The sequence below is a fragment of the Leptidea sinapis genome, chromosome 3 (genome assembly GCF_905404315.1).
Source record: "Leptidea sinapis chromosome 3, ilLepSina1.1, whole genome shotgun sequence".
Classification (NCBI taxonomy): Eukaryota; Metazoa; Arthropoda; class Insecta; order Lepidoptera; family Pieridae; genus Leptidea; species Leptidea sinapis.
This window is the reverse complement of record NC_066267.1, coordinates 18,495,236-18,522,255: the sequence shown is the minus strand read 5'-3', so window position 1 is coordinate 18,522,255 and position 27,020 is coordinate 18,495,236. Positions and strand designations below refer to the sequence as shown.

The following is a 27,020-nucleotide window of genomic DNA, read 5'->3' as shown; positions in this document are numbered from 1 at the left end:
TTAGAGCTGCTCTGCGTTGCGCGCGGTCAAATGGATCGAGCTGATACTGGGGTGCGTCAGACCAGAGATGACAGCCTATTTGGCTTTGCTCTCCAGGTGGCCTAGAAATTGACAATCACTCAAGATTTCGAGACCCAGAATTCCGTTACTAGGCGAGGACGTAAAGGAAGTGTTGTCAAAGAGCGGTGATACGACAAATGGGGTTTTATTTGTGGTATACGCGCAAACTTGAGTCTTCTGGGAGTTAAATTGGACAAGGTTCATATTAACTTACATAATAAGGGCTGTGCATGAGGGGGTGTTGGTTCCAACACTCATGTACGGAAGTGAAAGTTGGGTATGGCAGAAGAAACATGAAAGCAGAATAAATGCAGTTGAGATGAGAGCGTTGAGAAGTATGATAGGAGTTACACTGAGTGACAGGATAAGAAATAGTGAGATAAGAAAACGTTGTGGTCTGAAAGAAGATGCTGTGACAAAATTGAGAAAGGTATGCTGAGATGGTTTGGACATGTCGAGAGAATGAATGAAGAACGATTGACGAAGAAAGTGTATAAGGCCAGTGTGAATGAAAGTGTTGGAAGGGGTAGACCTAGGCGGACGTTTCAAGATCAAATCTTGTCTGATCACGTCTTGAAAAAAGGCCAGGTCAAGAGTACCCCAAACCGGAGAGCATGTATGAAAGGAATAATGAAAGTGGACGAAGCGAAAGAAGTATGTAAGGATCGTAGCAAGTGGAAAGAAGTGGTCTCTGCCTACCCCTACGGGAAAGAGGCGTGATTTTATGTATGTATGTATGTATGTATAGAGGCAAGCCTCCACATTTCTAAACTCTGGTCTGCTACTCAGAAATTTCTTACTAAAACCCCAATGCTTTGCAAATGCCCGGCCCGGGAATGGAATACCTACCCATCTATTATTAATACGAGAATAGTCAAAGACATCTATTTTTGACTAAAGTTATCCGTGAAGAACAATTTCTTAATAGGAGCCTATTAGAATTATCTTTATTGGATAATACATTTTTTTGTGTTAAGAAGGGACAAGACGAGCTGGACATTCAGCGAATGGTAATTGATACGGCCTGCCCATTACAATGCAGTGCCGATCAAGAGTTAAGAAAAACCCAAAAACGCGTGCGCACCTTGAGACATCAATCATTCAAATAATCCTACATTAAAGTGCTTAGGTAATAACTTATAAAAAATGAGAACTCATTTAATTTCCAACAGAACATAAATATCTTGAATTAAAAATGGTCCGGTGTGTAGGTTCCTTTACAATCGGCAATCCCTTTGATTTTACAAACACATAAACATTCTCCAATCACAGAGCAGTAAATATTTGAATCATGATATTCACATTCACACAATTCAAAGAGTAAAAATGCCGATAGGCCGAACTTTTTAACCTAAAAGTATGCATTACAGAGTTTCATAATTGGATTAGTATTACCGATCTTTATTGGTAATTAAAGTAAATACAAATTTAGAATGATTTTCAATGTCAGCTAAAGAAAATGCACATACAAAATAACTTCGTCTTCATGGCAAAATGAGATTATAATTTTCCTCACAGGTGCAATGAGCAGTAGGCATTTTACTAATATCTGATATTATGTCACATCTACGTTATTCATCTGTTTTAGGTCAAAGATAGACAAACAGCTGATAAGGGCTGCGGGATGCATAGTTTTTGCGAAAATTGTGGACTTTAAATATAACGCTAATTCATTTCTGACTTCATATAGTCATTAGAGATGACCTAAGGAATGTCGGGTTCAAAGCATAGCATACCCTTTTTGATTCACGTTGTATAGATAACAGTAGGGTCTGTTAGAAATAAGTAAATAAATGTCGATACGATCATTGTTTTAAAGGTGATTGACCCTCAAACAAAGACCATTGTCATTATACATATATATATACACATATACAGGTGTCCCAAAGTTATGGGACATGAAGGGAAAGTACCTTAAATATCGAAGATAGGCTATTTTACTGAAAGAAGACTTTATGTTATTTTTAAAAGTTAGTAATTCTGCATTCAAAGATTTTCTAAAAATTACTTGCCTCGTCTGAAAATCGAACCGACTTAAATGTAAAAAAAACACCCCTACTCTTATGATGCCAATCGAAAGAATGGCCAAATTTTAATAACTCTTCTTAAGTAACATAGTATTTTAAAAGAAAGTAGTCAATTAAGTGGGTATTTTTTTGTAAATAAATTAAATGCTCAAAATGTGATCCAAAATGTAAGCCAAGAGTGTCTTACGCAAATCGCCAATCTGAGTCCGCTGCCTGTTGATTTTCTTATCATTTTATGGTGAATACTCGATATGATATGGCACAATTCTGTTTGTAACTCGCCCACGTTATCGTATCGTTTTTTGTATAGCATATCTTTCACGTATCGAAATTTTTAGAAAATCTTTGAATGCAGAAGTATTAACTTTTAAAAATAACAAAGTTTTCTTTCAGTAAAATAGCCTATCTTCGATATTTAAGGTACTTTCCCTTCATGTCCCATAACTTTGGGACATTCTGTATATATATAGATAAAAGTAGGGTCTGTTGGATATTAGAATACAAATTATAGTTACATAGTGAGAGGTGACGTTTCGACATTACTTTATTTATTTTTATGAAAATAAGGGACGAGACGAGCAGGACGTTCAGTTGATGGTAAATGATATGCCTTGCCCATTACAATCAGGATTCTTGAAAAACCCAAAAATTCTGAGTGGGACTACAAATGCGCACGTCACCTTGAGACAAGATGTTAAGTCTCATTTGCCCAGTAATTTCACTAGCTATGGCGCCCTTCAGACCGAAACACAATAATGTTTAAACATTACTGCTTCACGGCAGAAATAGGTACCCATAATCTAGCCGGCATCTTGTGCAAAAGAGCCTCCCACTAGTATTATAATTAAATTTGTAAATAAATGTGTGGGTATTATAATATAATCCCTCCAATAATTTGTCAACGGTTGGTGGGAAGGACACTTGAGCCTTGTTAAACTGGAGTTTGTTTTATTACCCCTGAATGAAATAAATGTGAGTGAGAAAGAATGATAAACGGCGCCAATATTTTGTCTTTCGACTCGACTCATACCTTCTCCCCGTTTGCAATGAGCAGTCTGTCCCACGCGTTGATCTGTGTGGCCTGGTTGATGAACGTCTTCTCTTGTTCCTCGAGCTCGATGGTCCACTTGTTGATGCTCTCCTCCAATTGGGCGAAAGTTATCGAGGTGATCGCCTGAGGGGCGGATAGCGTGCTGGAAATGACGTCATCACAATTTAGTTTAGTTCTGACATAAGTTTAGACATAATATTTTGTGGTGCGATGTATGTGCTTTTACAACAAGATCCCAGAAAATGTTTAAAACAAAAGTATTACGTTATTCAAAAGAATTGTTAAAAAACGTTTGTGTGGTAAAGGTTACTATAACATAAATGCCTTTACCACAGATTGGGAATGGAGCGACCGCCCTCAGTCTTTTAAATAATGATATTTAATTGTACAATATTACTTTGTAAACATATTTTTTGATGAAAAAAAAGCTCGCTGATATTGTTCCGCCCAATCTCAGGCCTGAGGCATTCATTTTGGAATGGGTGGTAGTTTTTTTGACTTTCAATAAGTGATGTCATATCCTATTTTGAATAAAAATATTTGAATCTGCATATAGGTGGGGCGCGCTAACCCCTAGTTTTGCGTAGTTCCGCAAATGTTTTATTCATAGTACGAGCTCCGCATACATCAGTCCGTGTACTGACAGCCATCGAATAAAAAGCATCGTAAAATAATGACGTACTGTGCTGTTTTAGAGTACAAAAGCGATAGCCGAACTGAAAACGTAATCTTACTATCAGTGACTATTACTTTATGCGTAGGTATTTATTTTATTTCAAAACCATAAATAGAAAATGTTTTTCTAATTAAAAAGACAAATAAAATTCTACTCCATGTGTTCTGCCTTTTGCCTACTTTAATTCAAACATAAACGCATTATTGTTCTTAAATATTTTAATAATCCTGACAGCTAGCTACTCAGTTAGAGATTTAACAATATTGATAACGAGCTAACGATAATTTTAATACAGTCTTATTTGACATCCACCTATTATCACCACTTATTATGCACCCTATTATAAAAAATCTAAGTATGAGAGAGTATTATTTTTTATTATTCAAATTTAGTCCTTTAGAATCAATTTTGAGTTCAAACCTCTGCGGTTTTTATAATGTATGTTATTTGTTCACATTTTGAAAAATATGTGTATCGATAAATAAATAAAAAAAGTTATGGTCCCGAGGGCAATTGGATATTTATGTATTAAGAGGAGTAAAATCAAGCGCTGCCTAAAAGTAGTGCGTTCAAGTACTGGTCAGTTGTCACTTTGAGATTATGACGCCATCATTTTGATCGTGCCATTGGATCGAAATATCGGCTTCCGATATATTATAATATCATGAGCAGCTGTAATAATAATAACAACGTTTGAAATCATTTTGTGAAACCTCTCTGCAATACACTTTTTAAATATGTAAGTATAAGAAGCGAGCCAGCCCTGACTCTAAGCTATTCACGACTTTGTAGGAAATGTACACCACTTAATCGGTAGGGCACATAGTTCGACGGACAGATGGCCGTTGGGGCAGTAAAGTCCTCGAATGGCGACCACGTACCAGAAGACGCAGTGTTGGTAGGCCCCCCACAAGACGGAAGGACCGGCGATCTGGTCAAGATCGCCGGAATACGTTGGATGAGAGCAGCGCATGACCGATTCATAGTTGAAATATTTGGGGGAGGCCTTTGTCCAGCAGTGGACGTCTTCCGGCTGATGATGATGATGATGTAGGTACACTCCCTGATCTAAAAGCGGAAGGTGTGCTTTTTTTATTATAGAATTTTCTAGTTATCGCATAAAACTTCAAAATTTAACACTGTTGTAAATAATTTGATAGCTAATATTTTAATATTTAGATAAATAAGCTTTTTTCGAATTTACTGTTGAAATTAAAAGTATTTTATACCGTAACTACATATCTAGAAACGCCTTTTTATTTATAACAGACAAAGTTTGGGCTAGGTATAACTGAATAATGTTACACTGTAAGACATACTTAAAATGTTTTTGTCAAGAACAATGGGTAGTTTAGGAGTTACATGGGAACGGATTGATTTACTAAAAGTAAAACTATGTTTCTAGTAAGTAAGCCTAAATAAATAAAGGTGAATGAAAGATTTCTATGTATCCTATATTATATGATACGAATTCCAAAGGATTTGTATTTATGAAATCGTGCATCGAAAGTTAACATAAAATTCCCTTACGTGGTTGTTTTGGCCAATGTAGTCATTGCTGTGGTTGAAGTTTTTCCTAGTGTAGTGATACCCGAGGTGGCGGTTGAAGCTGAAAAAAATATGATTAACTCTTTGGACTGTTTAAGGTGTTTCATTGTAAGTACAAAATCATAGATAAGTACCTAGTGGTACTAAAATTGAGAGAAATTATATTTGTAGGCAAAACTTATGAACGATGCGAGACTAGAACTCGCGACCTCTCGAGTTCCGTCCGAGTGCCCTTTTCAACTGAACCAACCGCTCGAGTAAGTATGGGTCGTAAATGTTGGTCTATCTTGTTCAACTCTCAAGGTGTGGCTCCATCGACAGGATCTACTTTACAGTTGATAACCTCTCCTCAACGTACCGTTCATAAATTTAATTTACACCTATAATAATTAATCCCACACATGAGGGTAATCACTTTTAAAAATAACAAATTGTTTAAAATAGTGAGACTTCAGCCCAAATATGACTAACCCAGATCTGAACTCCTTCTACTACAAATTACGGTCAGTTTTAGAAGACATGGTCTGCTCTAAACGCCGACGTCGAGTCGCGTAAGTAATCTCTAGAACAAGTAAGTAATTGACTAAATTTCCTATGGAAACAGACGGGAAATTAATAGATAGATAGACTATTAAACCAAAGGTACTGATTTCGGATAGAATTATTATTATTTATTGCCGAGTCTTCAAGAAAAAAATGAGTAAGCTTTAGACCTTCGTGTGGATGTTAAACAAAACATTAATTTATAATTATATGTAATGAAATTACGAAATAATCTCACCTGGTGTTAAGTGATCACCGCCGCCCACACTCTCCTGCAACACCAGAGGAATCACAAGAGCGTTGCCGGCCTTTAAGGAAGGTGTACGCGCTTTTCTTGAAGGTACCCATGTCGTATCGTCCCGGAAACACCGCACAAGGAAGCTCATTCCACAGCTTCGTGGTACGAGGAAGAAAGCTCCTTGAAAACCGCACTGTGGAGGACCGCCACACATCCAGATGGTGGGGATGATATCGTAACTTGTGGCGTGTCGTGCGAAGGTGAAATTCGGCGGCAGGAATCAGATTGAACAGCTCTTCGGAACACTCCCCGTGATAAATGCGGTAGAAGACACACAATGAAGCGACGTCTCTACGCAACGCCAAGTGATCCAGCCGTTCACAGAGTACTGGGTCCCCGACAATTCGAGCTGCTCTGCGTTGCACGCGGTCAAATGGATCGAGCTGATACTGGGGTGCGCCAGACCAGAGATGACAGCAATACTCCATGTGAGGCCGGACCTGCGCTTTGTAGAGCGCTAGAATGTGGGCCGGCTTGAAGTATTGCCGTGCTCTATTTATGACGCCCAGTTTCTTTGAAGCCATATTGGCTTTGCCCTCCAGATGGCCACGGAATTGGCAATTGCTCGAGATTTCGAGACCCAGTATTCCGATACTAGGCGAGGCTTTAAGGGAAGTGTTCCCGAAGAGCGGTGATACGGCAAATGGGGTTTTTTTTAGTGGTAAACGCGCAAACTTGAGTCTTCTGGGGGTTAAATTGGACAAGGTTCAACTTACCCCATTCCGCGACCTTCTCGAGAGAGGACTCGATAGAAGACACAAGTTTCACCCGGCACTGGTCGACGTTTTCCCGAGAGAGACCTGCATGGCCCGTGTATACGGCATCACCAGTGCTGTCGTCTGCATAGCAATGCATGTTGGCGGTGTCCAACATATCATTGATATGCAGAAGAAACAGCGTGGGAGATAGCACACAGCCTTGGGGCACTCCAGCGTTCACGGGCTTGGGATTCGAGCAATAACCGTCGATAACGACCTGTATGCTGCGCCCAGTGAGGAAGCTGGAGGTCCACTTGCATTAGCTCTCGGGAAGCCCAAATGATGGAAGTTTTGCGAGGGGCGCCTTGTGCCATACACGATCAAAGGCCTTCGCTATATCCAGACCAACTGCCAGGCCTTCCCCCTTGCTTTCAATAGCCGCCGCCCATCTGTGTGTTAGGTATACCAGAAGATCGCCAGTCGACCGACCATGGCGAAAGCCGTACTGCCGGTCGTTGATCAACTGGTGACCCTCAAGGTATACCAAGAGCTGGCGGTTAATTATGCTCTCCATAATTTTGGAGAGTAGGGAGGTAATAGCAATAGGCCTGTAGTTTGCCGGATCCGAACTGTCTCCTTTTTTTGGGATCGGATGGACAAGGGCTGACTTCCATGAATCAGGGACTACGCCTTTTGAATAAGAGTGCCGGAATAAACGCCTTAGCACCGGCGTCAACTCAGGGGCACACGTTCTAAGCACGATTGGAGAAATGCCATCCGGCCCGCTCGACTTCCTGACGTCCAACGAAAACAGAGCTCGCCTAACAGTTTTCTGTCGGAACTGTACTTCAGGCATGGAGCTCTGACACCGTGGGATGGTCGGCGGTGTTTTTCCGTTGTCGTCAAGAGTCGAGTTGGAGGAAAAAAGAGTGCACAGGAGATCGGCTTTCTCTTTTGCCGTATGGGCCAGGGTGTCATTCCTCATGTGCAACGGCGGCATGGACGGCTGGTTGAAGTTACCAAGAGCAGCTTTCGACAACGACCAGAACTTGCGTGTTCCGGTCGGGTAACTGGAAAGCTGCTCGCCAATTTTGACGACGTGCTTCGATTTCGCACGGGCGATTTGCCGCTTAAAAAATCTGGAGGCACGGTTATATTTCCTCTTCAGAACTTTGCAGTTCGGATCCTTTGAGCCCAGCGCCGCAACCCAAGTTCGATACGCCTGTTTTTTGCAGTCAGATGCTGCCTTAACTGACGCATCGAACCAGGGCTGTGATCTGCCACCGATCGGTACTACAGAGCTTGGTATAAAAATATCCATGCCCTGCAGTATCACATCGGCTACTGCAACGGCGCAGGCACTAGGATCATCTGAAAGGAAACAAACCCTGCCCCAAGGGTAGGATGCAAAAAAGGAACGCATCCTATCCCAATCTGCTGACTTGTAGTGCCAAACGCGGCGGGTCGCTGGTGGTCTGCGACGTTGGCGTCGGATAGGCACTACCCTCCTGACCAGGCAATGGTCGGACGTTCCGAGAGGGGCGTCGACAGAGACCTGGTAACCATCGGGATGTGTAGTCAGCAGAAGATCTAATAAGGACGGCATGTGGCTATCCACATCCGGGAGCCGCGTCGGCGACTCAACCAATTGGGACAGACCATACGCCAATGCAAAATTATGCACAGATCGCCCTGCGTAGTCTGTGGTACGTGATCCAAGCCATTCGGCATTGTGCCCGTTGAAATCACCCAAGACTACGATTTCAGCGGAGGGGATCTGAGCAAGCACGTCATCAAATGCCGCTTGAACGCAGCCCATGAGGTGATCCGTTTCTGCGTTACCACTATGGGACCTGTAGACACACGCATAGATGCGGACGCGGTCCTCTAAATCTACGCGGAGCCAGAGAGTAGACAGGCCCCTACCCTCAAAATTGCCGAGACGGCGACAGCAGATATCCTCCCTAACGTACACACATACCCCGGCATGAGGCATGAAATTATGCTCAATTTTGTACCCGGGGTACGTTAAATATGACGTATCGCTAGGTCGAGATATCTGCGTCTCCGTAAGGAAACACAAGGCCGGCTGCGCCGTCTCAAGGTGGTGGTGGACGACGTTTAAGTTGGAGTGAATTCCCCGGATGTTACAAAAGTCCACATTAAGCGTGGAGCGGGGTGCCGTGGTGTTGCTGCCCTGTTTGTCCTGTGACATACGCGGTACTGTGCCCTCCCCAGAATACGAGGGGCAGCCCGAGCGCGAATGCTCGGGGAGGGATTCTCCGGCTCTACAAGAGCCGGTACCCTCCTGGGGTAATTTATTTTTTAGGACCGCTCTCATATTTTGTTGGGGGGGGGGGGGGGGGGGGGGGGGGGGAAAGGACGGGGGGGAATGGCCTCCGGTCCTCGTCACTAACCTATGCGAAACATAGCGGCACTAGGCCGCTACTTCACGCCGGTATTCTGTGCGAGTGTGGTAAGTAACCCGGACGAGTCTGGCCCGATTGTGCTGACGTCATAAGGCAGCAGCGTGACTCTCCCACTTTCAAAAAGCCCGTAGTCGCCTCTTACGACACCCTTGGACCTGGGACTACCCTATTCTTTTTACGCCCCGAGGCAGCACAGGGCATTACTACAACTCACTACCCAATACAAGCGTCCGTAAACAAGTATTTTTTAACTAATACATATTAAAGTATTGTTAAGATTCTATTACGTCCTAATGGTCAGATTAGATATGAGTATATCATGTTAAATACTCACGTTAGTGATTTTATGTTTGATATTATGAAAATAAATATGTTTAAAGCGACATTACTTAAAAACTGTTCATCTACACTGGCCTTCAAAAGTAAGTATCACACTTTTAAAATTGGGATAACGTTTTAAGTTCATAATATATACTTTCGAAATAAAAAGGACTCCAAAGAGAATTTAATTTTGTACATAAAAACTTTATAGTCGGTAACCTTCTTTTAAGAATTGGTTGAAAAAAAACTTCAAAAACAAAACCATTCCTTTTTCAAAGTGGACGTTTCCGAATTACAATTTTACCATTCACATTTTTCTTTCTGTTTTAAATTTTTTTCAAGAACGATGGGTCTTGTTTTAAAAATTTATGCAAAAAAGCACATAATATTTATTTATCATGCCTCTTTCAGTTGAAGAATGTGCAAGGATCATGGCTTTTCTGGAACTAGGCATCAGTATGCGTCGCACTGCAAGTATGGTGGGCGTGACGGTATGAACGGTCCAGAAGGTACGAAGAGACTGGACACCATCTGAGGAGACCTTGTAATGGCAATAACAAGGCAATACCAGTTATTAAAAATTAAATAACACGTTATACATTTTAGTTGAATTTTTTTACACTAAACTAAAAATGTCTATTTTCATTGTATTATCTTTTTTAAGTTAAAAATGTTACTAATGTATAATTTTAGTTTCTAAGAATTAAAGCCTGTAAAATTTGCAACAAAACGTTTTTAATCTTAAATCTCTACCTTCTATAGTTAAGAAAAAAAAATAATTTGAAAAGTGTGATACTTACTTTTGCAGGCCAGTGTATAATTCATACAAATTCAAATATTTATTCATAATAGGATTTAAAAGCACTAATTGAAAGCCAAAAACCACCACCCATTCGAAAATTTACCCCTCAGATCTGAGAAGAATGGGCGCAAGAAATTCAGCGGGCTTATTTTATTATATGAACAACAGATAAGTAAAATAAAAGTTATGAATATACTTAGGTCCACTCTTAATCTGTGGTAAATATTACATAGATACAAATAGCAAGACGTCATTTCATACATAGATATAAAAAAGAGATTACCAAACTGTTCTGGATTAATGGAGATGCCAAAACTAGAAAATGTATTTAAATATCAGATCCATAAAATAGAATTGATTGTAGATATCAGCCAAACCATGTAAAAATTCACAAAAAAACAAATCACTCAAAAAATGGAGAAGTGTCAGTTTTTCGGACTGATGTCTAAAAATAATTTCTTATGAACAATAATTATATAATTTATACGTGGGAAGTGTATATCAAAAGCAATTTGTGTATTTAGCACAAAAAATATTTAATATTAAATTTAAGAAAGGACTTAATTCATAAAACAAATAATTTTCTTTATAATTTATACTGTCAGAATATGACAAAACTGGTGACGTGTCTATAAATGTTTTCAAATGGATAAGAAATTGCAATATGCCTGTATATGTACCTATGCCTGTATATGTACCGATTACAGAACCAGTTTCCGCTCGCATCACTTGTAATAAACATCGTAATATCACACAATCTATACGACATACAGATACGACCGCAGCTACGCCGCTAGCGGGGCACTTTGTGGGGCAGATGTGTACGCCTATAGCTACACCTGAACATAGAAATACAATGCAGGTACAGGGCGGCAATCATACACAAAATAGCCAGGATAATAATGAATGGACAATAATGCAGCGAAGAAAAACTAAATATCGTTTCTCTGGAAGTAGGGGCAAGGCAGCGTTGGAACCGAATAATAAATTTCGGGCAGCAGATATTAAAGTACCACTTTTTATAACCAATGTGGATAAACTAACTACAAGTAGTGACATCACACAGTACATTATGTCGAAAACTCACACAAAAGTGGTTCTTAAGAAAATAAATATGCAGAAACAGAGGGATTACAATGCATTTAAAGTACTTGTGCCTAAGCAAAACATAGCTATGTTTTTAGATGATAATCTATGGCCTGAAGGGGTTTCCTTCCGTCGGTTTGTTTATATAAACAGGGGGGTAAGAAATGAGAATAAGAATGGAGTCACGACTAAAAACACCTAATGGACTATCAGCTACATCGAAATTCAAAAACTATTTTTATTAGTTTTAACTGCAAGTCAGTTAAAATATCCCTTGAGTGTGTACGGGGCTTATGTAAGACCGCCGATATTGTAGCACTACAAGAGACATGGCTACTTCCTGAGGATCTCCCACTTCTCGGTACCATCGATAAAGATTTTGCATATACAGGCACTTCGGCTGTGGACACCTCGGTGGGGGTGCTGAGGGGCCGTCCCTACGGCGGAGTGGCTATATTGTGGCGTAAAACGAAATACACAAATGTATGCGTTATTGAATGTAATAATCCGCGAGTCTGTGCGATAAAGGTGTTATTACGAGATAGTGAGTTTTCCTTTTTAATGTATATATGCCGACGGACTCCACTGACAATTTGCCAGAGTTTACACAGTGCTTTACCGAGATGTGCTGTAGTTGAAAGTAGCTATGTTGAAGCTATTTATGTTCTGGGGGATTTTAATGCTCACCCGGGGAACACTTTGGGAAAGAATTAGAGAATTTGTGCGCGAATCAACAATGGGTGTAAATAATGTAATCGTGTAACAACATTTATAGATTAGGTACTGACTCGGACACCTACACCTTTGTAAGTGATGCTCACGGATGTACAAGGTGGCTCGATCACTGTGTTGTTAGTCTATCAGCGCTGCAATCGGTGCGTAATATAACTATTCAATACAACACGTTTTGGTCGGATCACCTGCCTCTTGTTATTGAGTGTGAATTAAATGTAATTGTTAGTAAAATTAGATTTAAAAATTCAGATATTATACATAATAAAGTCAATTGGGGAAACAGAACTAAAGAACAGATAAATAAATATACGATAATATTGAAAATTATACTGTAATTCAAATAATCTCCTTATTTTTCAAAACTTTTTATTTTTTAAACTTGATTTTTATTTAATGGAAATGGGGACAAATGAGTGACCTGATGGTTTGTGATCACCGCAGATCACAAGAGCGTTGGGGACACTATAAAGCGACAAGTGAAAGTTTTAAAACGAATTCGATAAGCCCACAACACATTGATGGCTTCATGGCAAGCGAGGGTCGAATCAAGAGCAACGTGCCGAGAGTGGATGGTCCTAGTCATTGATACACTCTTACACACATCATCTTGTCCCAAACTAGCATAGCTTGTACTACGGGTACGATATATTTAAGTCTAAATATAGACATCTTGTCACAGGAACTGAACATACATATAGATACTAATAAATAATAATAAGTATCTATATGTATGTTCAGTTCCTGTGAGAAGATGCCAGCACCAATTCCGACTGTCATTTTGGACCCATCTGGACAAATTTTTAGTTCACTTATTTCTGACTGATCGGCTTCCTGTTTAAAAAGTTGTATGTAGTAATTCGTTTGAGAAATGATAATTTTAGGTATTCTTTCGCAGCGCAGGCCTCACAGATTGGCCTTTTTTAACCTGTTCCCGAGATTTGCTGTAAGGCAGTCTTCTTTCTTCTGGATACCAAACAGTTTCAGGCGAAGAACCGACATTGTCGCCTCATGTTGATGTGTGTTACATACTCCTCTTGGTACTTTTAGTACTCTTTATTAAATTATTTACTGACTTCAATTACAGTCTGCAACAGCTATTGGCAAAGGCCTTATCTACTCCACTCTTGACTGTAAATGCTATCCTGCTCTGTCTTTTCTGCTTTGCCATATATACTCACCCCACCTTATAAGAGACTGTCTTCTCCCTTTTTTTTCGCTGCTGGACAAGTAACCTATTTTTTAGTTTTAATTTTTATATACATTTTTGTTACAAAATGACAAAATTTGCTTTAAAAATGGTACTCGCTTGATTATTATCAAATGAAAATACTGAAGTGATGTTTTAAAATAAGGAATTATCTTAATAATTATAACTTACATACAGTAGCAGCAGTTGTTTTTCCAAACCCAAATCCAGAAGATGCCGTTGTACTGGTCAGGCCAAGTCCAGCAGAAGTAGTCGCCAAACTAATTCCAGCCGAAGTGGACGCCAAGCTAAGCCCAGCCGAAGTGCTGGCTAAAGTAAGCCCAGTAGAAGTTGTGGTACCCAAAGTAAGCCCACTAGAAGTACCTAAAGCTAGTCCAACCGAAGCCGGGGTTGTGAAACTTTTTGCTCCGAAACTCAAAGTCGGTTGTGTTTGTGTTGTACTCTGAGCTTCGCCAAAACTAAGACTTGTCTTTGATTGACCTGAAAGTCCAGGTTGTGATGTTTGACCTAACGTAAGACTTGGTTGTGACGTTTGACTTAATGTAAGACTGGGTTGTGATGTTTGACCCAATGTGAGACCTGCTTGTGAAGTCTGACCCAGTGTAAGTCCAGCTTGAGAGGTTTGTCCTAATGTGAGACTTGCTTGTGAAGTTTGGCCTAAAGGTAATCCGGATTGCGAGGTTTGTCCTAATGTAGGACCGGCTTGTGAAGTTTGGCCCAAATTTAATCCAGGTTGCGAGGTTTGTCCCAAAGTCAAACCTGGTTGTGAAGTTTGAGTTAAAGTAAGACCAGGCTTGGAAGTTTGGCCTAAAGTAATGCCCGGTTGTGAAGTTTGACCGAAAGTGAGTCCAGCCTGTGAGGTTTGACCCAAAGTAAGACCAGGTTGTGAAGTTTGACTTAAGGTAACATTTGGTTGAGAAGATTGACCCAAAGTGAGACTGGGTTGCGAGGTTTGTCCTAAAGTGAGCCCAGACTGTGAAGTTTGGCCGAGGGTAAGTCCAGATTGACTAGTTTGGTTTGTTTGGCCAAAACCAAATGACATGCCTGGTTGAGAAGTTTGTGGTTGCGCTTGACCTAGATTTGCACTTGCTTGTTGACTTTGCCCCATAAAACCTGCCCCAGATTGACCTGAACTAGTTTGTGTTGGGTTAAAACTGAATGTGCTTTGTTGGTTTTGTGTCGTACTTGACCCAAAGCCAGCACCAAGGGTTGGCTGAGCTTGGCTCGTCGTGGTACCGAACGAGGGTGCTGGAAAAGATTTATACAATTTACAACTCATGTCAAAGATACAGATATATAAACATTAATACGCCAACTTGTTGTTGCGTGTGAGGACTACCAACATATTTCGGAAAACACCAGTATAATCCCGCAAATAATTTATTACCACTGTGAGTAAAACCTTTGATAGCTCTTGTCACTGCGATAAACTAGTGGAGAGAGTTATGTAGGTACGTGATGAAATATTAGTTTACGTATCTCTTTTACTCAAACGGTTTATATAATTATTTATATATACCATACGATTATTAATCGATAAAACAGTCGATAGTTCGTTGTTTTCTCGTCGGCGGGTCAAGCATATTATAGTCTCTCTCTTATACAAGCCACAGTTTGTTTCATGCGTGTTACTTATATATAAAACTTTCTAACTAATTGCAAAAGGCAATCTCAGAGGTACTAGTTAAATTAAAACTCTTTATAGAACAAAGCATTACCTTCAAATATTTAATGGTGGTGCCCAGCGGGTTTGCCGGCGTATAATTAAAATAAGTCATCCATATATTATTTACAGTACCTATCTACGTCAAGCAAAGACACTGATATTGAAAGCTTATAATACTATAACTGATCATTGCCGATCAGTTATAGTCAGTTGGCAGGGGTATTTTTTATGATTTTCCAAATGAATTGAGTTATGTGGCTTATAATTATATATATATATGCGGCGTATGATAACAGATACAACCATTGCTCAGATACTGAACGAACTAAAACATTTCCGAATTCTAGGTTCCTTTAGGCCGGTAAGTACCCATCGAATTTTCGCGAACATTTGACGTTACAATATCAAGATTACAAAGATATTCAATAATGAAAAAATATGATATACGAGTGTTATCTGAATGTATTTAGTTTTGTTACATTTATACTTAATTATTGATGATACACTTTTTTGCCAACATATTTTTAAGGCAAAATCCACATCAAAAACAGTAATGAATTAACAATACCAATCATAGTCATAAAGTGAAAATTTAAATATAATATGTCAAATGGAACAAAAAAACAAAAACTTCTTAAATGATTCAAAGAAATGAATTTATTCAACCAAAACAAACCTATAACTATATTTACAATACTATAATTACATTATATTAAAACTATTATTAGGGGGAAGCATAGAAAGAATATTGGCAGCATTTTCACGTTGGATAGCTAGACTGATCCGTTGACCGCTATAGCTGCCAGCACTCGGGTTTCCAGTCTACTATTTCCACCCTATTGAGGAGCGAAGATAGTACTTTGTACATTCTCCTCACCTCTGAACCCCACGGGCCACGTATCTTGACACTAATGGCACAAAGATGTAAGACCATTGAGTCCGACATATTTGCGACGCTTCTTTCTGACTTGATTCAACGTAAATTTAAATTAAAAGATGCTGACATCACTCAATCATTAATATCACATTACCAATCTACAGGGGTTTCACTTGCTGGAAATAGGCCCTACATCTATAATATAATTTAATTATTTAAATATGCATATAATACCTGCAGTTGTTGTAGCAGCCCCACCAAAGCTAAAACCTTTGCTGCCAAATGCACTCTGACCAAATCCTGTGCTAGAAGGTTGGCTTGCAGTGGTTGTGGCCTGGAGAACGTGAACATAACATGAATAGATTAAATATAAAAAAAACATAATAAGGAACAAAACAATAAAAGAAAGCTAGATTTTCAACTCTAACTAATAAATTTATCTACTGTAGGTGCGAGAGGAACCAGCAAAATCTAGAAACTTCTTAAGAACTGTAACGTCGAAATGTAACGTAAGTTTTTTTCTATAGCAAACATCTAAAGCTGCACTAACAGCTTACCAATTTTTCTAAGCAGACATACAATAAACAACTACTCACAATCACGCTCAAAAATTGTCTGAAGCGGACGCCGCCTACGCGTCTGTTAGGCAGAGTTTTCGTTCAGTTGTTTCTTGACCGCGCTTTGAATACGAAGCCGCGCAATTACAGTGTTCAGTGAAAAACTGTTTTAATAAGTACATAGCCAAACTTAAAAATATGGAGTGACGTATTTAAGGTGAGTGCTCCTTTAAATCAACTAAATTGTGTAACTAACTTGACGTTTTTAATTATTTTGCTAAATAACTACATTTCAATTGCTAAAATAAATAGCGGCTGAGCTTCTAAGGAGCGTATAGAATAGACTTTGTACTTTACTGCCACGAAATAAGGTGTTAATTTGAATGAATGTTTTAATGTTATCTGTACGAGTTACTGTATACGTATATACAATGCCGCTCGGACATTTTTGACGACCTTTTATTAGGCGTTCGGGAGTCTTATTGTTCATCATACGAAGACCAGTTATGAGTACTTATATTATAAAAAGGCCCCTTTTTAAATTTACCCTGGTTTCAGCTTGGGATTTAGTAATATTTTTTAATTTTTTATATATCCTACAGGGAAAAAATGTCAGTTTATGAATGTTTTATTAACATAGCATGTAATCATAACTTACAGTAGTTGGAAGTGCTGAGAAACCGGAAGCGGGTGTTGAAAAGCCAACACCAGTTGTTGCTTTTCCGAACCCGAATCCGGATGTTGTTGCCGATGAACCAAAACCTGCAAATATAGTTTTAAGATAATAGGAGAAAGAGAAAACAAGAGATTACTATTATGATATTTGCACATAGATTATTAATACATTTCTCTATCATTACGTGTATGTGTATTAAATTTAAACAATATCTCATATTTTTTGGAAAATCATTGATAGCCTTTGCTTGCCCATAACATCACTAGGGTTATTCATAGGTTTTATGACAACTTACACAGCCAATTAATATATTATTATATCCACACTCGCGGTCGTAGGTTTTTTTTTAATAATATATATGTTTTGACAACCCTAGAATATTTACACTACTTCAATACTGTGTTTAGTGTTGTATGTATTACAGTACAGCGACAGAACAAAGGAATTGACCAACTATTAGTATTGATGACACATAATATAGTAATTTATGTTTTTTTTAAAGTGATAAACCTCGTGTTGCGTGAGAGCGCTCTTTCCCAGGACCCATAATTATTTTTATTTCCAATAGTTGTTTTGTATGTGCATATTTTTTATGAGACAAATTATTGACGCACGGTTGCACAGTTCTGCTGTGAAACAATCCCAATATAACAACAGGAGCATATTTTACGAAATAATTCTTGATGTTATGAAATATTATTGACAAATTCACAAAAAACAGTATTTTATTTATTATATAATGAACAACGTCTGTCCGATCAGCTAGTATTATATACGTTTTAATCGACGCTCTATAAGGTCGGCAACACTCCTGTTATTTCTCTGGTGTTACTCGTTTGTCCTTCTCTTCCATAAAAATATATATTTTGACAATTGACGAAATAAAAAAAAATATTTATTTTTTCGCACATCAAAACATCTCATGCATCATGCACAACATGCGTGATACGTGATATAATAATTGATTTTTCTTAAATTTTTCACACATCAGAACATTATTTATCATGCAGCATGCACAACATAGATACGTCTTGATAAATAAAACGCATAAAAGGCATTTATTATCTCAAAATTGATTCCTGTAGAACTCTTTTTGATGTCTTTTCTAGTATGACACTACCATCGCTTCGGAAACAAATGGCGCTCTGAGAGAGAAGAAGGGGCGGAAGAAACTCTCCCAATATTCTTCTTTTTTGCGCTCTATTTAATGAAATATACAATACTCTACTGTCATTGCGATTGCTATAATAATGCAGCATCTGTCAGGTTCACTAGTTAATTATAAATATTTGAGGCATGAATTTCTCTAATTTGTAATGACTGGTTAGAAAATTAGAATAAAAATTTTAAGATTTTAAAATTATACCTTGTGAAGCCGTGGTAGTAGTGGCAAGAGTTCCAAATGTGGCTGTGGTAGAAGTTCCGAATGTAGCAGTGGCAGGAGTTCCAAATGTAGCAGTGGCAGGAGTTCCAAAAGTAGGCATACTTTGAGCTTGAGTTGTAGCCGCTCCAAATGATAGATTCTGGGCAGCATTCTGAAACATATCAAGCATAGCTGTGGGTCATTCTTATCTATATACTACATGTGTAATCTATCTTGGAATATTAGTAGTATTTTACCCTTGATGTGTGTTCATGACAAGTGTTCAAGAATGAAACATTAATAAATTTACATTCACATGTATAAGTAAGGATTATCATCATCATGTTTGGGTTCTCTCGCAGCCACTTTGTGGAACCAATGGCTGCTGTTTTCTCGAACCAACATGACTTGCGGACCTTCAAGAAAAGAGCATACTCCCAACACATCTCTTGACACCTGTTGTTGCGGATGTCCGTGGGCGATCCCGTCGTGAGCCTTGTGCCCAATTGCCCACTCTAATATAAAAAAAATCAGACAACCAGAATCATTGGCCATGATGAGGCCAAGAAAGTATATCACTTTGTTGGCCAATCCCACTCAAACCCACCCTTTCAAGCCAGTTCACTTATTCTGAGTTCTCTCGACTTCGCTCCATCCAGGCATTTAAAACATTCTACTGATCGAAGTTATCCATTTACTTTCACTTTAAAAAAAATTTGCTGCTTGTGGATAATTTGTTTAGTTTGCCTATATATTTATATATAATGCATTTGCATTCGCACAACTTAACCCAGCGTCTGTTTTGAGAGCATGATAATATTTAATCAGACTACATGCATACTTTTTTGTTTTGCTATTTTATAAATATTATATGTACCTGACTTGCAGTTTGACCAAATACAGGAGATCCAACAGTTTGGTTGGGAGGCGATGAAAAACTGAAATTGAGTGGCTTTGCTCCAAACATGCTTGAAGAAGTTGTTGTGGCAGTGGAAACTGAAATAAATCATACATATTAATAATAAATTATTGAAGTTCATATTAATGGTCCTATAATAAGCATGCTGACAGCATAACACTCACAAGCTATGAGGACAGATATAATCCGATGTTCTATATGGTAAAAGGAACCGGTAGTTTCGGTACTCGCCTATACTGGGATCAGCATTTTATATTTCACCCAAATCCGTATTCTGTACAGGCTTTTTTCCGTGATGCCTTGAACCACTAACCATCAAACTACCTCACATGCAAACATTAATTTCATATTAATTGTATAAAAGGATGATAAAGTAGGACACTTATTGTATGTTACAAATTATGTCTGTATTATAAATTTAATAAAATGACATTTTAAGGAAAATATCAACTATTATTATTAAAAAAAAGTCTTTAATAATAGGATAAAATTTCTATTCAATCTGTTATTGCATAACAATTGGTATGTAACATAATATTATGTGTGAAATATAATAATGAACATTTGAAAATTAATAAAATAATTAATATATCCTTTTACAAAAATTAAATGTTTAAAAAGTAAGAAAAATGTCATGGTTTGAATGTGTGAAATGTCATACAGAGTCCTAATGTAGACTATCGCGAGCAACATCGAGTGGGAATATAAAATGACAACTTTATTGGATAAAGATTAAAATACATACAAAGACCAGGTGTTGTTGTGGTTGTCTTGGCACCAAATCCAAATCCACCAAAGACTGGTGTACTTGAAGCATTTCCAAATAATCCACCTTTGTTATCTGTAAGAAACACATTTATATACTTTAGGTTATACTTCAATTTGGGCCATAAGAGAATATGTGTAAGAAATACAAATAATAACTCAACTCAGCCACTGGACAGAGTAATGACAGGATGTGGTAATAAGAGAGTCAGGTGATCCCCTTGATGTGTGTAGCATTTGCACTTGTTCATTAAATTTTGAATCAGTTTTTGTATTTAGGAGTGTCACACACATAAACAAAATCAGGCCCCCTAGTTTGGTGATCACATGCCACAACATGAATTAGCTACTTAACTGGTGAAATTTACTATCAAATCATTACTTTTATACCTTAAATGTACTAATCACCTGCACTGTAAATAACTCTGTGTCATCTTACACCGTACATTACATATTTTACTTTACATACATATTTTTAGCGACTAGACTAGATGACAGGTGGTTGACACACATTTGTATTCATTATGAAAAAAATATTGTAGTAATTCAATATTATTACCTGTAGTATTACTAAAACTTAATTAGAGGATACAAATTGTAAACAGTAATAGTTAATTACTTACATACAAAATCAGGAGAAGATATAAATAATGTTGAAGCCAAGAGGAAAGTGGGCAGAAAATAACTAATCTAAAAAAAATCGAAGGAAATGGAAGACGCCTCCAACCAATAGTTATTCAACAATATTTTATATTGATAATATTACATTTATTAAGTATACTAATATCACTCTATAAATGTAATTTAAATTGTAGTTTCAATAAAGCTTAATTATTATTTTAACTACATAATATTTAGTTATCATCTCTTAATTCACTGTAAAAATACAACTACAAATGATATAAGTAGTGTAGTACAGAATATTAGTTATAATAATACCAGTAGATTGTAAGCATTTTGGGCCCCAATTCAAGTCTCCTCCACCCATCGACCCTATAGATTAAAATATTTTGGGCTCAGTGCAATATCTTCTAAGTTGTAACTCGCTTATAGGTTATTAAAGTATGCGAACTGTTTACTTTCTATATTGAATTAGGAAGATTGTAGTTATAAGGCAAATATTTAAGATTATTTATCCGTTTTACCTTGAGTTGGAGTAGCTGTTCCAAAGGCATTTGTTGGTGGAGTACTACTCTGCCCAAAACCAAAACTCATTTTGCCGATTTTTCTTTAGTTGCTTGAATATAAAATGTTCACATAAATGAGAAGACAGAGCAATAAACGTCGTTTGTGTTGTAACTAGTATTTTCTTTACATAAAAATGAAAAATTCAAATGATTTGGTACTAAACTACTAAATATCAAATAATTATGTTGCAAACTTACAACAGCAATGATGAATGAACATATCAATTATTATCATTATTCAACAATATTTAAAATATTTTCGTTAGTCGTTACCACCGGTCAAAGAGAATTTAACCACTAAGGTCACTTTTGTACCACAGAGTAGTAGTTTTCACAACCTGAGACCTACGGGCCTACCATGAACTGTTATTGCGATTCAATTGGCGACCTAAAATGAACTGCTTTGCTATTTCACACCACGACGTCATTAGAGCTATAAAATAGGTTGACGTCAAATCAAGCCGGATATTGAATCGCAAACTGTTTTACTCCGTTCATTCATTCGTACTATGAGGTAATATTTCAACCTAAACTGGATAGCGAATTCGAAATCGCTCACTTTGACACATGTCAAAGTGAGCGATTGCTTTTAATTCAAAATAAGTTGCTACTTTCTTAGCTGGAAGTGAATAGTTTTGTTTTTTTTTTTAAAAATTGTGAAAACATACATAAATCAAGGTGTGTTCAGGCGTCTAAAAACATGCAAGGCGGTATTTCACAACGCGTCAATATTTTTCTAACATTACCCACAATGTTGTAGTTGGATTTGTAACATTGATTTTTTATAGACACGTAATGGAGGTTGCTCGCATCATTCTTTATATCAAACTTCGATTGTAATTAACGAGTACTTACATTAAACCGTTTCTACAATTTATTCGGTATTATCATTTTAAATAAGTACTCCAGTGTACGAGTAACGTACATAATTGGCGACCGTGACAGGACACGTACCAAACGGACCGGAATAGTGAATCGAGATCCGAAATTATTACACAGTTTCAAAGTCTAGCTGAAGTTGGCCAGCACAGCACCGCAGCCATCAGTCGGTCAGCCCCACGCCACAACCAGCCTTCGGAATATACAACGGGAATAGCATAGAAGGAATCTAGCATCGCCGGACATTGATGAGATTTGCAACGTCACTCCGCAGCGCAGCAGGATTTACCAAGCTAAGTGCCTTTCCTTTCCATTCTATTAAATCACATCTACATCCTATCCTCTTAATCCCTTTTTTGAATTGTTTTCGCTTGTGCAAACAGTGTTAGTTGTTGGTTGTTAACCTATAAGTTCAAAGGTCAAAGTTTTTAATATTGCATCATACAATTTTATTTGTTATTATATACGTTTGTGTGATAGTTATCGTTTTTTAAAACAGTTATTCTTAAAGCTTCCAATAGTAAATTACAATAATTTACGAATTCAAAGCAGTTTAATTGAATCTTGAACTAATTTTCGTTCAATAAACTTCATGTTGCGTAGGTAGTTAATTAAATAAATATATTAGTTATTATAAAATATCTCCTTCGCTAAGTGTATTATTAAAGTAAGACTGCCGTATCCTTATTCGTTGATTCCGTTTAGTGATTATCTCGCCGAACATTCCAGGCTTGCCCGTGCGTTGCTAGCTTTCCGGTACTACCTCGACGTCGTGGAGTCGGGTGGTAGCAGGTGGCAGGTGCATCGCAGCCAACAGCTTCGGTCTCCTCTGCAGCAAATACCACTAACGAGGGGAGTGAGCGTAACTTTTGTTTGGTTTATATTGTAACTCAATAATTTTGAATTTAAAACATAACTTAATTTCTTGTTCGTGGAGATTTATACAAACAACATTTTGTTTCTATTACGTGACGTCCAAAATCTAATTTAAGTACTATTAAAATGGGTTAAGGAAATGAGACCTTGACCGAATTAAATGTTAGACGTAGTTCAGTTAAGGGTCAAGTTACTAAATTTAAGAATTATTTAGAAAGATTATCTACGTTGGAAATATTTACTGCTGCACAAAGAGCAGAACTTACACTTAAACTAAGCAAATTCGAAACTTTATCTACAAAATTTGACGACCTTCAAGGTCAAATAGAAAATTTTAATTCTGGTCAGTTAGAGAACGAACTTGAAGAGCGTGAGAATTGAACGAAAGAGAACATTGAAGGAGAATTTATTAGCAATATTGTAACAGCCCAGGAATTATTACAGTTGCATAGTCGGTATGAGGGAATTCAGGATTCAAGTAGTTGTCAAAATGCATCTCAGTGCGCTTTTGATCACAATGAGATGGGTTTCAAGCTACCTTTAATACAAGTAGCTAAGTTCAACGGATCATACTTTCGCTGGATGTAATTTCGCGATACATTTAGATCATTAATTCATGAGAATAATAGAATTAGTTCAATAAATAAATTCCACTACTTACTTTCGTATTTAGATGGTGAAGCAGCCCGAATTGTATCAAACCTAGAGGTATCTTCTGATAATTACAAGGAAGCTTGGAACCTGTTACTTGAGCGTTACGACAGTAAACGGTTATTGATTAGTCACCATTTAAGTGCACTGTTTAATATTAATTCTATACCCAAGGAGTCTGAGAAATCACTACGCTTCCTGGTCGACCATATAACAAAAAATCTGCGTGCTCTTTCCAACTTAGGACAAACTACAGAACACTGGGACGTAATAATAATCCATTTAGTAGCTTCCAAATTGGATAATAATACTTTTGGGAAATGGGAAGAACATCGTAACGCGTTGGCTACTGACACACCTAGTCTAAAGGACTTTAAATGATCGTGCTTCTGTACTAGAGTCTTTAAATCGTAATAAGACAGAAGACACCTCCAAGCATACTCATATTAAGCAGCGTCAGGAGATTACTTCTAACAAACAGAAACATAACCTTTCTAAATCATATGCGTACATTAGTAATAGCAACAATCATACACAACCTCAAGCGTCCTCATCATATCTCTGCCCGTGTTGTAATTCTGTTGACCATAGGATATACGACTGCCCTTCTTTTAAGGCAAAGAGCATAAACGAGCGTATTACTGAAGCAACTAAATTAAAATTGTGTCTTAATTACTTAAGGTCTGATCACTCTGCGTTCAAATGTCGCTTAGGACGTTGTCGTGAATGTAACAAGAGACACAATACGATATTGCATCTTCCTACTAACGAAGCCGTTCCTTTAACAAAGCCCAATAGTTCCACTGAGACGCTAGCCAATTGTAGCAATCAAGGTACTAACCAAGCTCTTTTATCTACCGCCTTGATCAAAGTTGTAAATCCTAACACTAATCAATCTGAAACAGTTCGGGCTCTATTTGACTGTGGGAGCCAATCTTCTTTTATAAGCTTGAACCTGAAACAAAGGTTGTCTTTAAAGGCTAATCCTATTAACGCTACAAAAATGACTCAGGCACAGTATCTGAATATTGCATTGCCCAATTAAAATCGAAAATTTCATCATTTAGTATTACTTCAAACTTTTTAATAATGAATGAACTAACAAGTGCAGTACCACAAATGTTCATAAATATTAAGTTATTTAATTATCCTGATAACATTACCTTAGCTGATCCCAGTTTCTATCGGCCTTCTTCTATAGATGTACTCATAGGCTCAGATTTGTTTTGGGATTTAATAGGTTGTGAGCAGCGGTCATTAGGACCCAACCTTCCTAAATTACATAATTCAAAGTTGGGATGGTTGATTGGGGGTCCCCTGCGGCATAAACAAGACATAGGTAATATTAAATCTAATAATATACTTGCAAATGCTTGTCACATTGACAACATGGAACACATAAGTAGATTCTGGGAATTGGAAGAAATCCCATCAAAATCACACTTAAGCGAAGGCGAGCAAGCATGTGAAGATCATTTTTGAAGCACACTTGCCGCCTAGAGAATGGCAGATTTTCAGTTAAATTACCTCTTATTGACTCACCTGATTGTCTGGGCGACTCCTTCAATCAAGCTAAAAAAAGGTTTTATAATTTAGAACGCAGGTTCAGAAGGCAGCCCGATATTAAATCGCAATATGTGCAGTTCATTAGACAATATGAGGAGTTCTACATCTCTCTGAAATTTCATTTAATAATTTAAAACTAAGCTTATGCTACTTCTTACCTCATCATCCAGTTTTCAAGGAAGACAGCGAGACCACAAAAATTTGAGTGGTTTTTGATGCATCGGCTCGCACTACCTCTGGTCTCAGTGTCAACGACATACAAATGATGGGGCCTCAAATTCAGGACTCACTTTTCTCCATATTAATTCGAGCTCGGTTTTCCAAGTATATCCTGGCGGGCGACGTTGAGAAGTTATTCCGTCAAGTGGAATTGGAAAATTCCGATCGGAATCTTCAGCAAATAGTATGGAGAGAAGAAAAACATCAACCCCTTAGAATTCTACGCTTAAATACTGTTACTTACGGTTTCGCAAGTGCCAGCTATTTGAGCACGAGATGCCTCTGGCAGCTTGGAGAGGAGTGCGAGGATCCGCTTATTAAAACAATAATACAGCGCGATTTTTGTGTAGACGACTTAATTACAGGCAGCAATTCCGAAAATGAACTCAAATATATACAACGAGCTGTGTCAGATGCATTAAAAACAGGCTGCTTTAATTTGCGAAAATACAAATCAAATTCACTTTCTGTTCTTAAAGCTTGCTGTGAAAACTCTACAGATTCTGAAAGATACATTATTCGTTTGAAGTTCCTCCAGCCAATGGCAAAATTACTAAACGCTATATTTTATCGTCATCATTCAAAGTCTTCGACCCACTTGGTTTGGTGAGCCCCTGTATTATAATACCTAAATTAATAATGCATCAACTTTGGCTTGATAAGGTCGGATGGGATGAATATGTTTCTAAAGAAATAGAAAAGTCTTGGCGTAAATTTTCTAGTGACTTATTTAATCTATCCCTTATTAAGATACCAAGACTGGTTCTTTGCCACTCACCTATTGTGACGGAGTTGCATACTTTTTGCGATGCCTCTCAAAAGGCATACGGTGCCTGTGTCTATGTTAGGTTCATTGATGGCGCAGGTAGAAAACATGTAACACTTTTATGTTCAAAATCAAAGGTGGCCCCTATCAAAGCTTGCACCATACCCCACCTAGAACTATGTGCGGCATTGCTGGCCGCTCGCCTCTACAAGGCAGTTGTCGACTCTCTTCGGTTTCCGATTACCCGTCAGTTGTTTTGGTGTGAATCCAGCGTCGTCCTTTCTTGGTTACGTACAACCTCTAGAAAATTAAAAACTTTCGTAGCTAATAGAGTAGCAGAAATACTAGAACATGCAAATCTTTCTAGTTGGCGCTATGTACCTACCTATGACAACCCAGCTGATCTGGTTTCACGCGGTGTCTACCCAGAAGAGTTAAAGAACCATAAAATATGGTGGTCAGGGCCTGATTTTTTATATAAGGAAGAAATTTATTAGCCCACATTACCTCATTCTGAAATCGATGATTGGGAAATTCCTGAAATAAAATTAAATATAGCTAAAATCGAAAAC

The 27,020-nt window shown here is 37.8% G+C and overlaps 1 protein-coding gene across 1 annotated transcript in view; it reads right to left on the bottom strand.

Annotated features, from left to right (window-relative positions):
• LOC126978583 (uncharacterized) overlaps nucleotides 1-21,836 on the bottom strand; it is a 29,687-nt gene extending 7,851 nt beyond the window's left edge. Inside the window, exons 1-10 of the mRNA XM_050827543.1 lie at nucleotides 21,690-21,836; nucleotides 21,450-21,541; nucleotides 20,285-20,380; nucleotides 19,498-19,616; nucleotides 18,624-18,792; nucleotides 17,240-17,343; nucleotides 16,259-16,358; nucleotides 13,653-14,729; nucleotides 5,345-5,423; nucleotides 3,118-3,280 (exon numbers count right to left, since the gene is read on the bottom strand). Coding sequence (XP_050683500.1) covers nucleotides 3,118-3,280; nucleotides 5,345-5,423; nucleotides 13,653-14,729; nucleotides 16,259-16,358; nucleotides 17,240-17,343; nucleotides 18,624-18,792; nucleotides 19,498-19,616; nucleotides 20,285-20,380; nucleotides 21,450-21,519 — 1,977 coding nt within the window. The 5' untranslated portion in view covers nucleotides 21,520-21,541; nucleotides 21,690-21,836. The remainder of the gene's footprint in view (nucleotides 1-3,117; nucleotides 3,281-5,344; nucleotides 5,424-13,652; nucleotides 14,730-16,258; nucleotides 16,359-17,239; nucleotides 17,344-18,623; nucleotides 18,793-19,497; nucleotides 19,617-20,284; nucleotides 20,381-21,449; nucleotides 21,542-21,689) is intronic.
• Between the last annotated feature and the right edge of the window lie 5,184 nt (nucleotides 21,837-27,020).